Source organism: Schistocerca americana, chromosome 7 (assembly GCF_021461395.2).
Source record: "Schistocerca americana isolate TAMUIC-IGC-003095 chromosome 7, iqSchAmer2.1, whole genome shotgun sequence".
Taxonomy (NCBI): Eukaryota; Metazoa; Arthropoda; class Insecta; order Orthoptera; family Acrididae; genus Schistocerca; species Schistocerca americana.
The window spans coordinates 102,704,147-102,717,791 of record NC_060125.1 but is presented as its reverse complement, the minus strand read 5'-3'; the positions used below and the strand labels follow the sequence as shown (position 1 = coordinate 102,717,791).

At 43.2% G+C, this 13,645-nt stretch overlaps 1 protein-coding gene across 1 annotated transcript in view; it reads right to left on the bottom strand.

Annotated features, from left to right (window-relative positions):
* Positions 1-243: 243 nt before the first annotated feature.
* Positions 244-13,645, bottom strand: part of LOC124622379 (protein white-like) — a 247,111-nt gene continuing 233,709 nt past the window's right edge. The window contains exon 13 of the mRNA XM_047148067.1: positions 244-1,370. Within this exon, the coding sequence (XP_047004023.1) occupies positions 1,266-1,370 (105 nt within the window). The 3' untranslated portion in view covers positions 244-1,265. The remainder of the gene's footprint in view (positions 1,371-13,645) is intronic.

Here is a 13,645-nt window from a genome sequence, read left to right as displayed (position 1 = left end):
GGTTTTGCAATTAAATACCTTACATACATTCATGGCGTACACAAGATTTTCACCTGAAAAGATGGGGTAGGGCAGCGTCTGGAGACACGTTCACGCTGCCTCGGCTCACCTGAGTAACCAGCGTGAGTCTGTCTTTGGGAGCTTATAGCACCGTCCGCTATAGACAATTGATGCTATGACTCAGTATTAATTTTTGTGTTGAATACAGCTGAATACACATTTCTATAATCAAATAATTGCAACTGCGCAGTAAAAAAGTATTTTTTATTCAAAACTTAATCACAATTTTCACAAATATGTTACCACAGTGTGATGGCACATCATAATTATCAAACTTCAGTCATTAGAATACATTCGCCTGATGTACTATACATTCGTGAAACTGACGGTTTTTCTGACAGTAGAACTTCAAACACGAAGCAGTGACACCTGAGCACAGTTTATTCTGGTACTAATACTGATATAACTGCAGTTAATATGCCACAAAGTTTTTTGCCACTTCAGTTAGTATATAACTGTGAACTGTAAAGTTCGACCAATATATTATCGAAAATAACAAAAGACACTTTTGATTAGTATTTCTTTCTACGGTGTTCTTGAGAAATATAGACTTTATAAATGAACGTTCTAAAGCTATATGAGAGCCTCACAAACTTTAGTAATAAATAAAAGGAAAGAAACGACAATTACACTTACAATATCTCACCTTTCTTGAAAATATTAAATAAGGAACATTTTAGTTTTTACGTGAACATAACTTTTATATGTATTCTGGATCCATATACCTGTTCGTCAGACGCATGCGAAATAGCCCGGTTACCACTGTCAATATGTGCAAGGTCAGTCTGTCTGCTTATGTTCAAAAGATGTGTCACAACCAAAATATGATGGTCAAGGGCGCCGTGTGCTCCTGAAAAGTTGTTTACCAGGTACTCACCACAGGCACATCCGTGCGAATATCGGATGTATCGTCCTTGTCGGCAGAGCCGTTTCAATCTGGGAAGAGCTATTTCTGTCACGTTATCACGTCCACTGCTAAGAGTGCGGCGCGCGTGTAGCCAGTTCACGAAATACGATACTGTCTTTCGGACGGAATGTACATCTCCTGACACAGAAAGCTGAGTGTAAAGAGGCAGCACTTGAGGCGCTGTACCACAGACACTGCTGCTGTACGAGATCGCAGGCCACTGTTAGTGGCACGCAGTCCGTGTCCCGGAGACGCGCTCAGACGCCGCCTACCGACGAGAAGGAAGAGTGCCCGGCCTTCAGCGGCTGCTGCGCCACGTCCTCACCAGCAGCGCAAGGAGCGCCAGCACACGCAGACCCACGGCCAGCGCGGTCAGGCCCAGCAGGTCTTCCACAAAGTCGGCCTGAAAGCAAGGCGTTGACGCCTCACGAGTCAATGGCAAGACGACATAACACTGTCGCCAAAGAAACACGAAAACTAACCAGCAGCCTGAGCAGTGCTCACTCGTAAGATAAGAGACACAAACGACAAAGATTTATGTACAAACTGCACAGGCTGCGCAAAATAAAACTGAATATTACAACGTCAACACAACCATATACTTACAATGTAAAAAGCAATACAATTTTCACGTTTCGGAGGTCAAGCCTTCATCATCAGAATTACTGTATACAAATCCCTAAATGCGAGCAATATAAACAATAAAAAACAACGATAAAAATAAAATAACATAGCTACTTATCTCACGGTAGCGCCTTCTTAAGATGTACAAGATGTGTAAGATTTAAGCAAACAAATACACTACTGGCCATTAAAATTGTTACACCACGAAGATGACGTGCTACAGACGCGAAATTTAAGCGACAGGAAGAAGATGCTGTGATATGCAAATGATTAGCTTTTCACACAAGGTTGGCGCCGGCGGTGACACCTACAACGTGCTAATACGAGGAAAGTTTCCAACCGATTTCTCATACACAAACAGCAGTTGACCGCCGTTGCCTGGTGAAACGTTGTTGTGATGCCTTGTGCAAGGAGAAGAAATGCTTAAAGAAATGCTTACCATCACGTTTCCGACTTTGATAAAGGTCGGATTGTAGCCCATCGCGATTGTGGTTTATCGTATCGTGACATTGCTCAAAAAATTGTTCAAACGGCTCTGAGCAAAAAAATGGTTCAAATGGCTCTGAGCACTATTGGACTCAAGTGCTGTGGTCATCAGTCCCCTAGAACTTAGAACTACTTAAACTTAACCAACCTAAGGACATCACACACATCCATGTCCGAGGCAGGATTCGAACCTGCGACCGTAGCAGCAGCGCGGCTCCGGACTGGAGCGCCTAGAACCGTACGGCCACTGCGGCCGGCTGGCTCTGAGGACTATGGGACTTAACTTCTGAGGTGATCAGTCCCCTAGAACTTAGAACTACTTAAACCTAACTTACCTAAGAACATCACACACATCCATACCTGAGGCAGGATTCCAACCTGAGACCGTAGCGGTCGCGCGGTTCCAGACTGTAGCGTCTAGAACCGCTCGGCCACTCCGGCCGTCCGTGACATTGCTGCTCGTATTGGCCGAGATCCAATGACTGTTGTGGAATCCGTGGGTTCAGGAGGGTAATACGGAACATCGTGCTGGATCCCAACGGCCTCGTATCACTAGCAGTCGAGATGACAGGCATCTTATCCACATGGCTGTAACGGATCGTGCAGCCACGTCTCGATCCCTGAGTCGACAGATGGGGACGTTTTCAAGACAACAACCAACTGCACGAACAGTTCGACGACGTTTGCAGCAGCACGGACTATCAGCTCGGAGACTCTGGCTGCGGTTACCCTTGACGCTGCATCACAGACAGGAGGGCCTGCGATTGTGTACTCAATGACGGACCTGGCTGCACGAATGGCAAAACGTCATTTTTTCAGATGAATCCAGGTTCCGTTTACAGCATCATGATGGTCGCATCCGTGTTTGGCGACATCGCGGTGAACACACATTTGCAGTCATTGACTGTGCGGCTGGTCCCGGCGGAGGTTCGAGTCCTCCCTCGGGCATAGGTGTATGTATTTGTGGTTAGGATAATTTAGGTTAAGTAGTGTGTAAAGCTTAGGGACTGATGACGTCAGGAGTTAAGTCCCATAAGATTTCACACACATTTGAACGCACATTGGAAGCGTGTATTCGTCATCGCCATACTGGCGTATCACCGGGCGTGATGGTATGGGGCGCCATTGGTTACACATCTCGGTCACCTCTTGTTCGCACTTAGGGTATTTTCAACAGTGGACGTTACATTTCAGTTGTGTTACGACCCGTGCTTCTACCCTTCATTCGATGCCTGCGAAACCCTACATTTCAGCAGGATAATGCACGTCCGCATGTTGCAGGTCCTATACAGGTCTTTCTGGATACAGAAAATGTTCGACTGCTGCCCTGGCCAGCACATTCTCGAGATCTCTCACCATCTGAAAACGTCTGGTCAACGGTGGCCGAGCAACTGGCTCGTCACAATACGCCAGTCACTACTCCTGATGAACTGTGGTATCGTGTTGAAGCTGCATGGGCAGCTGTATCTGTAAACGCCACCCAAGCTCTGGTTGACTCAATGCCCAGGCGTATCAAGGCCGTTATTACGGCCAGAGGTGGTTGTTCTGGGTACTGATTTCTCAGGATCTACGCACCCAAATTGCGTGAAAACGAAATCACATGCCAGTTCTAGTATAATATATTTGTCCAATGAATACCCGTTTATCATCTGCATTTCTTCTTGGTGTAGCAATTTTAATGGCCAGCAGTGTACGAGACAGCTGCTACCTACAAAATTCAATCTAGCAGCTGTAATGCGAACTACATATGCCAGATGGTAGGTCGTTTTAGCTTAAGGTACAAAGAACACTGAGACACTTTTCGGATTAACAATTTGGAGAAGTCAGCCATACCCATGCATATTCATGAAACTTGGTTATCTCGTGTTGGAAATTGATGAGGATCTCGCAATTTTGCGTACACAAAATAAGAAAACGAAATGAATATATTAGAGCAGTTGGAAATAAATGTAAAGGATGAATCACCTAAACATTGCACCGCAAATATTTTGGAAATGGAAGTGTGCTGGTACACGCATTCGCCAGCACACCGGTCGGCACTAAGGAACATTGTATAGCAGTCGCTGGAATAGGCGCGCCTGTGACAAGAGAAGGCCATGACACGCCCCCAGGCTACTCGCCGATAACGCTCCCTGGGCAGCGTGCATACGTACCGCCGCCGCCGACCGAGCTGCCTCGGTCTCTCAATCTGTGCATCTCAATACTTCGCACTGTGCTCCAGTCTTCCACAGTCATAGTCGTGGCCCTGCACCTTGGCTAGCTGTGAGGGAACGTTAGTAATTGTAAACAGTTGTGATATGGGCACGGGCAAAATGCAAGAATTACTACACGTTATTTGATTCCTGTTAACCGCCGAACTTCAGACTGGTCATAATTGAAGTTAAGTTCTGAACTGGTTCCTGTAATAAAGTGTGGTTTAATCACGTGTGCATTTTGCCACCGTCTCCTGTTCCAGCCAGGAACCACAAAACATGGCCGCGCGTGATTAGCCTAGCCGGCACGGTAACTCAGCGTGTTCGGTCAGAGGGTTAGGTGCCCTCTGTAATAAAAAAAAAAAAAAAAAAACTGAGTTAATGGCTCAACGGCGAACGGAAACCGGTGTCTTGCGACGTCCGCCCCGAGCAGATACAACGAACAAAATGAGATAAAAAAAGCGGTCTAAGGCGCTGCAGTCATGGACTGTGCGGCTGGTCCCGGCGGAGGTTCGAGTCCTCCCTCGGGCATGGGTGTGTGTCTTAGGATAATTTAGGTTAAGTAGTGTATAAGCTTGCGGACTGATCACCTTATCTGTTAAGTCCCATAAGATTTCATACACATTTGAATATTTTGAACCACAAAACATTACAAGAGGGCACAGCCACAACAGCAAGGTGGTAGTGATGTATGGTTTCCACAGAATGGATAGGCAGTGAGGGACCCGTGCTGTTAGTCAACAAACAGATTGTAATAATACTTATAAAGCGTATTTTTTCGTGCGAACATACACATTTTAAAAAGATGGAACACTGCCTGCTAGCATTAACAAATTAGATGTCGTGTAAATTAGAACGTCAGTGGTGTTTGTTGCAAGATTTCTAGTGATAGTCGTTTACGAGATATCGTGTTTTGAAAAGTTTCCACATCTACTCTTGTTTGTGCCATTCAACCTGTGTAGTTGCTAGGTGCGACGTTGGTATGTTTCCTTACAGTGTGCCGGTGAATGCTTTGAGTGCATAACGACTTGCTAGTCAATTAGTGTGTAACACTACGTGAAATAGGCCATGAGTGGACGGTGTAATTTACCACTGCAGAGAAAGCCGACATGCTCACGGTGTACGGACAGTGTACGAAGAATGAAGTTGATTCTTGTACCCTGAGTGAGGCAAGATATACCAATAGACGTCAACCATCTAGGCAATTATTTATCAACGTTTTCAACCAGTTATATCAGACTGGTTCTCCAACACCCATACAACTTAACAGAAGGAAACAAGTAACGACTAACGAGGGGGAAAATAATGTTCTTGCTGCTGTTGCAGTTGACCCGCACATCAACTCTCGCGCAATTCCACGAGGAAGAATCATGAGTCAGGCAAGTGTCCTACCCAATCTCCATCAACATAGGTTCCACCCCTATATTATCTCTCTCCATCAAGAGCTGTATGGAAACTATTATGAGAATCGTGTTAACTTCTGTACATGGACATAATGCATGATCGATACTACCGTCGTTTGCTATCACAGGTATTGTACAATTATCGGTGTGGGAACCTTTCAAAATACTATACCTCTTCAGGGACTGCCACTATTTAGTTTGTTAATGTCAATAGGGGCTGTTTCATTTAAAAATGTATGTTTGTACAAAAAATACACTTTATAAGTGTTATCAAAATCTGTTGATTGGCTTGTAATACGAGCCCCTGATTACCAATCGATTCTGTGAAAGCTGCACATCAATAGCACGTTCCATTTTCGCAATATTTTAGGTAATTCACTCTTTATACAACGCGGGAAATCATAATGCGTTAAATGAACAGAATACTGGTGACACGAATAATTTTTTTCGGAAACGTTGCAGATCCTTCTTATTTAACGACTTTACAGTATACCGTTATCTTTTCGTTATAGATGGGGTATGAATTTTCGATCACCTGCCATGGTTGTGTATCAAATAGCGCAAATGGCTCTGAGCACTATGGGACTTAATATCTAAGGTCATCAGTCCCCTAGAATTTAGAACTACTTAAACCTAACTAACCTAAGCACAGCACACATCTCCATGCGCGAGGCAGGATTCGAACCTGCGACCAGTTTGTGTATCACCCTTGTTTCTTCCGTACCTGTCATTTCATGGTTACACTCTAGAAGTGTTCACTCGCGCTACTTCTGTGTTGTTTGTAGGATGACCGGTCGGGGTGGCCGAGCGGTTCTAGGCGGTCCAGTCTGTAACCACGCGACCGCTGCGGTCGCAGGTTCGAATCCTGCCACGGGCATGGATGTGTGTGATGTCCTCAGGTTAGTTAGGTTTAAGTAGTTCTAAGTTCTGGGAGACTGATGACCTTAGAAGATAAGTCCCATAGTGCTCAGAGCCATTTTGTTTGCAGGGTGTGGGTTTCGGGAAGGTATGCGGGATGCGCACACATGTGACTGTTTTATCAGCTGAAAGTGATGTGGATGTTCGTCTTAAGAAGACACGGATGCGGGGGAAGAGGGTATTTTTATTTTTCTCGTTTATGTCTAGGTAGTTTTCAGAAGTTATTGTACAATAATGTTGTGATGAAGCAGGGCTAGCCTTCGAAAATCTTAAATTTAAATTGTTTCTTACACTGTAAATAGCTGGTTACGCCAACATTTTAACAATGATTTTTGCAACCACCACTTCACATCCATTGTGGATAAAATAAAAACAAAACTAGCACTGAAAATATTTTATGCACCTTAAAATAGACAACACAACTTACATCATTCGTACCCAAAGCCAGTGGTGCAAATAGGGTTGCATATATACGATGTATGAAATATTTTCATGGTTAATTTCATTTTTCCCATGCTGTATAAACATTCTGCACTCAGGAACATATTTGTACACAAACTGTATGTACTACAGCTAGGGGGGACAACTCTACAAAATTTTAAAATGAAATGAAATGCCTTAGTTTTAATACTGTGCTGTGCGCCCCTTATGATCATAAAACGTAATTACTTTGCATAAGCATATTCGGCTGATTTATGAATTAAGTAAACATTCACTCTCAAGCACCCATTCTGAATAGTTTAGGACTAATGGGCTAACTTTGTAAAATTTTTGCCACGTGAGCAGTTTCTAAGTCTGTTAAGAATAATATCATAGGCCACCACTTAGCGAAGCTTTTCATTGACAGAAAACAATTACACAGCCTTTGCAGAGAGAGAGAAAGCAGAAACTGTCGAGTCTGGATCTACAATTTCGGCAGAACACTTATTTCGTTTTTCAAAAACGAAATGAGACCACTGGTATTTCGACTCTGGAAGGGGACGGCCGACTTACGTATCCATTTCTGGATGGAGGAGCTGGGACAGATGTGTTGCTGTGGGCAGTCAGCTACATCACTTGTAGCTTTACACTCTCTAGCACACAAAATATGATGAGAAAGTGCAGCGTAGCGGAACAGAAAATAATAGTTATTCATTCTTTTGACGGGTATTCCTTTTGGTCGACTAGATTCTTTAATTTGTATATTTCTTCCTTAAGCAACTGAGGGCCTTTTATGACCAGGATAGTAACAGGGGACAGGCAAAATAATGTGAACACCAGTACTTACTTGAGAATGGTTTATTAATAAGGGTTTGGACCCCCATTTGCCCGTAATAAAGCTGCGATGCCAACATTGGCATATAATGACTGTTTAGTCTTGAGTGGAATGCTTTGCCACTCTTCGATCAGAACCTATTTTAACTCCTGTTGTGACGAGGGGGGCAGAAACGAGCTCCGGAGTCTGCGTACCAATACCGCACACAAGAGCTCAATAGCGTTCAAGTCCGGGGACTGTGCTGGCCAGGGAAGACGCCGCAGTTCATTTGCATGCTCCTCATACTACGATTGTCCTGAAATATAGCATCACTGTCGAGGAACAACATTTGAATCATGGGGTACACATAATGACATAAAATATTCATGTAATTATTGGCTGTAACACAGCGTTTGAGAGTAATGTAACGGTGGGACCAGCGGAATACCATGGTATGGCTGCCCACACCATCACACTTCCACCTCCAAGCTTAACCGTTGGAATCGGCAATCAGGATTCTAGGCTTCTTCTGGCGTTCTCCAGACTTAAACCTGGTCCGATGTTGGAAATAACGAAAACGTTGACTCGTCGGACCATATGACGTGTTTCCACTGATTAGTCGTCCAGGATTTGTGCTCCTGAAACGAAGTTTTAGGCTTCTTTGCGATTATTGCCGTCACTAATTGTTTCGGTGTAGCAGCTCGTCCATGCATGTACACTTTATGGAGTTGTCGGCGGAAAGTGTTAATAGATATGGGGTCTCGAAGATGGCTATTGAGCTCTGCAGTCACTTTAGCCGCAACAGTTTTGTGTTGTTCTGACACAATTCGCGTTAGCGTACGACGGTCCCTGACAGATTTGATTTGCGCCAGCTATTACGTTTACACGATGATGTCTCCATGTTTTTTGTATGCTGTCATGACTGTTGAAACAGTTGCTCTTGAAACATTCAATAAGTTGGCTGCCTTGGTTACTGATGGTCCAGCTAATTATGAACCCACAATCCGCCCTTTTTGTAACTCTGTTAGGTCTTTCATTGCACGTCGACCTCGATCTCTGAATGCAGATACCAAGTGTGCAATACTCGTAAACAACCTGCACTGACGCGTAGTCTGTACTGAACAAGCACAATCCAGCGCAACACGTGCCTTGACCGTCAAACACAACCATCCCATTACTACCACTATTCACATTTTTTCCCTATCCACTGTATCTGGTTTGCAAGTGGCAGTCATGTATCCTTCTGGCCAACTCGGCGTAATCACTGTGCGATAATTATGGCCATGTCCTTGATATATGATTTGAGAGATGGTGGTCATTCCCAAGTCGGTCAGTTGTTAGTTTGGATTTGTTCAATGTTTCCAAACGTTAGTTTTTGTGTTCTCTGTGCGTTGGAGACCTCAAGAACTGTCATTAGTTCCTGTTCATGTGCGCAATAACAGCGTACATCATAATAAACTGGGGTTGATTTTGGACAGGTCTCTCATTTCATTATTTAGTTTATTCGCTTTTCAATTACCTATTTTGTAATATTTTGAGAGACGAAGACTTTCAACTCATTCGCTAGATCTACCCTTTCTCATATCGGTATTTCGTTGCGTGACAGTTTTCACTACCGCATATGAGTCTGAAGGGAGTGATTTGTGTTGCACGTGGTCCAACCAATGCGGATCGTTGCGACAACCAAAAGGCATGTCAAGAAGTTAGTTAGCATCTCTCACAGGATATAAAATTTACAGGAAAACGCTTAAGCAAAGTTTGCAAGCTATTTCTGGTGCAATAATTTCAGCATAACAATAACGCTTCAGGAGGGGACGTTTGTGTAATGATAATATATATATAACATCTACATTTACATGTACATATATACTCCGCTAACCACCAAGCGGTGTGCTGCAGAGGGTACTATTGGCGCCAAAGTCGTATCCCCCCCCACCCACCCCCACCCCCCTATGTTCCATTCGCGGATAGCGTGAGGCGAAAACGTCTGAACGCCTCAGTACGAGCTCTAATTTCCATTATCTTTGAATGGAATGGTGATCATTGCGCGATATGAAAGTTGATCGTAATAATATATGCACTACATATGGAATTTAGCGAGCAGCCCCTTCCGTTTAGCGCGTCGTCTATCTGCAAGTGTGTCCCACTTCAAACTTTCTATTAGATTTGTAACGCTCACGCGATGGCTAAATGTACCTGTCACGAATCTTGTCGCTCTTCTTTGGACCTTCTTAATCTCTTGAATCAGACCCAACTGGTAAGGGTCCCATACAGACAAACAGTACGCTAAGACTGGAGGAACATATTGTAAGCAATTTCCTTTGTTGAAGGAGTGCATCGCTTCAGGATTCTACCAATAAACCGCAATCTGGAATTCGCCTTACCTATTACTTGTGTAATCTGATTGTTCCATTTGAGTACATTTCGAATAGTCACACCCAGATATTTGATTAATGTTACCACTTCCAAAGACTGGGCATTTATTTTGTACTCGTGGATTAATGAGAATTTTCGCTTTGTTATACGCAGTAGGTTACACTTACTAATCTTGAGAGATAAGTGCCAGTCATTACACCACGCATTTATTTTCTACAAATCCTCATTGATTTGTTCACAACTTTCGTGTGATACTACTTTCCTGTAGACTGCAGCATCATCGGCAAACAGTCTAATGCCGCTGTCGATACCATCAACCAGATCGTTTATATAAATCGTAAAAAGCAGCCGACCTATTACGCTGCCTTCGGACACACCTGTTGTAACTCTTGTTTCTGTTGAAGTCTCCCCATTCAGGACGACATACTACTCTCTGTCGAGGAAAGTCGAGGAATATGGCATCAACCTGGGAGCCGGTGTCTAGAGCCTATCATGCACAAAGAGGACCACCTGTGTCTTGCATGACCGCTGTTTCCTAAAACCGTGCTGGTTTCTGCAGATGAGCTTCTCAGAGTCTAGAATGATCATTATGTCTGGACACAAAATATGTTCCACGATCCTACAACAAATCGATGTCAGTGAAATCGGCCGGTAATTATGTGCATCCGCTTTTCTACCCGTTTTATAGATTACTATGACCTGGGCCTTCTTCAAGACCCGTGGAACTTTCCGCTGTTAAAATGATCTCTGATAGATGATGGAAACGAATGGTGCTATATTTGTAGCATAGTCAACATAAAATCTTACAGGCGCCTTAGGATCTTAACTGTTTTACAATCCCAGATACACTAAACACTATGTCACCCATCCTTGCGATTGTTCGACAATTGAAAGGGCGGATGGTGCTAAAGTCCTCTACCGTAAACGAGTTTTTGAAAGCTAGAATTTCAGCCTTCTGTTTATCATCATCCGTTACATTACCCGTACTTCAGCAAGAGAAGGTACTGAATTATTTGTAGCGTTCATAGTTTTTTCGTACGACAAAAATTTTTGGGGTAATTTTTAGAATCTACAGATAAAATATTGCTTTCAAATTCGTTAAAACACTCTCTCATTGACCTTTTGACAGCTGCTTTCATTTCGCATAATTTCTGTTTGTCAGCGGGGCAGTGACTACGTTTAAAAAAACTGTGCAAGGTTTCTGCTTTCTCAGTAACTTCGTAATATGTTTGTTGAACCAAGGTGGATCCTTTCCTTTCCCTCCCCTACATTTTTGCTAGGCACATATTTCTCTAGCACGTGGTGGGCAATACCTTTAAATTCAGACCAAAGATGATAAATATGTTTGTACCCCGCGGTGAATGCTTGGAGCTGACTATGAAGATATTCATTAATGACAGTTTTATTTGCTTTCCCAAACAAGAAAACTCTACGCTGTTTCTTTGGGTTTTTGCAACTTCCACTGGTATAGAAGCTACAGCGGCATTATGGTCGCTAATATCTTCATCTAGATTAACTTCCTCAAAAAGATCAGGTCTGTTTGTCGCCAAAATATCTAATATGTTCCCATCTCGAGTTGGTTTTCTAACCAATTGCTCAAGGTTGTATGTTGAAAGTGCTCATAGCATAACTTCACACGAGTCTTCGCTTCTGTCCCCCTGTGTTAAACGTGTAATTTTCCCAATCAATGGACGCCAGATTAAAGTCTCCACCTATAACTAATGGATAATTTGGATATTTATTTCTATCTGCTCAAGACTTTCCTTGAAACGTTCTGCGACGTTAGTTGCGGATGCTGGTGGTCTATAGAAACATCTTAATACAATGGTCACTCCTTGTCTGATTGACAGCTTTATCCAGACTATTTCACAGTTCGACCCAGTATCGATCTCAACTGCGTTTAAACAGCTTTTAACTGGAAGGAACACACCACCTCCCATAGCATCAGTCCTATCCTTCCTAAACATTGTCCAATAAGAGTTCAAAATTTCACTGCTGTTTATGTCCCGTTTCAACCAGCTTTCGGTACACAATATTGGCATTACTGCTGTTTATTTCGGAGAGTAAGTCGGGGACCTTGCTAAAGACAGTTCGACAATTTACTAACTTGAGATTTAGCATACTTAAGTACTTTGGAATGCCCTGTTTAGGCGAACTAACAATTTTTAGGGTTGGCACAGCCACATCAGTGTCATGAACTTATAATTTTCCAGACTAACGGTTAGTTTCCCGTGGGGAGGAACCTAATATAAAAAAAAAACCATGTCCATACCACAGTACTGTGCTACCCATGTAGCTGCTTCCTGTGTGTAGTGCACCTCTAATCTATCGAGGGGCGTCCTACAACTTTCAGCCCCATAGTGCAGGTCGAGGAATCTACAACCATTTTCGTCACAGAGTCGACGTAGCCTCTGGTTTAGATTCTTCACTTGACTGCACACCAGAGGAACCCGGTCCACTCTGGGTACGATGCTGCAAACCGTCAGCTTGGCTTCCAGTCCTCGATAGATGGAGGCCGCCTTCGCCAATTTAGCCAGCCGTCGAAAGGACCCAAGGATTTCCTTGGAACCCCGACGACAGGCATCGTTGGTGCCGACATGTGCAACAATCTGCAGCTGGCTGCACCCCGCACGCTCGATAGCCGCCGGAAGAGCCTCTCCCTCATCCCGGACGAGGCCCCTGGTTAGCACACCGAGTCAACGTTGAACTTCTTCCTCTCCCTAGCCGCTATGTTCCTCAGGGACTCCATGACCCGCCTAACATTAGTGCTCCCAATAACTAACAAACCCCTATCCCCATGTGTCTGTCTGGACCAAGTTATTGAAAAAGTCGGGAATTCGACTTAGGAATGCATTTAGCATTTACTGATTACGAGTAAGACTCTGATAAGGTAAAAAGATTCCCCCTGTGGGAAACATTAGAAATAAAACATTTTCGTAAACATATTATTAATACCGTAAAGGGCCTACATGTAAATACCAAAACAGTTGTAACCTCAGGTTCGAAATCGTCAGATGAAATTTAAAAAAGTGGTGTCTGAAAAGAGTGTAGCCCATAACCCACTTTATTTAATACATAGACTGACGACTTAGTTATGACATGGAAAGGAATTTAAGTAGGATCCAGTATACTATTAAATACTGTGTTATATGCTGATGAACAGATACATACACAGGAAACAGAGCATAACTCACAAAGAGCAGAATACAGATTAAGTCAAAACAGAATATACTACAATTTAACTATATCTGCAAATGTAATAAAGATCTCTTTCTACTAGAAAGCAGTCAGACAGAAACTAATAATAAATTTAAAAAGTTTAGAACAAGTATTCACTCCAATTATTTATGATGTGACACTAGTTTTAACTGCAACAAAGATAATGAGAAGAGCGTTAATAAATTTCAAATCATCTGCAGAACAACTGGAAGGACTTTGGGAAGAA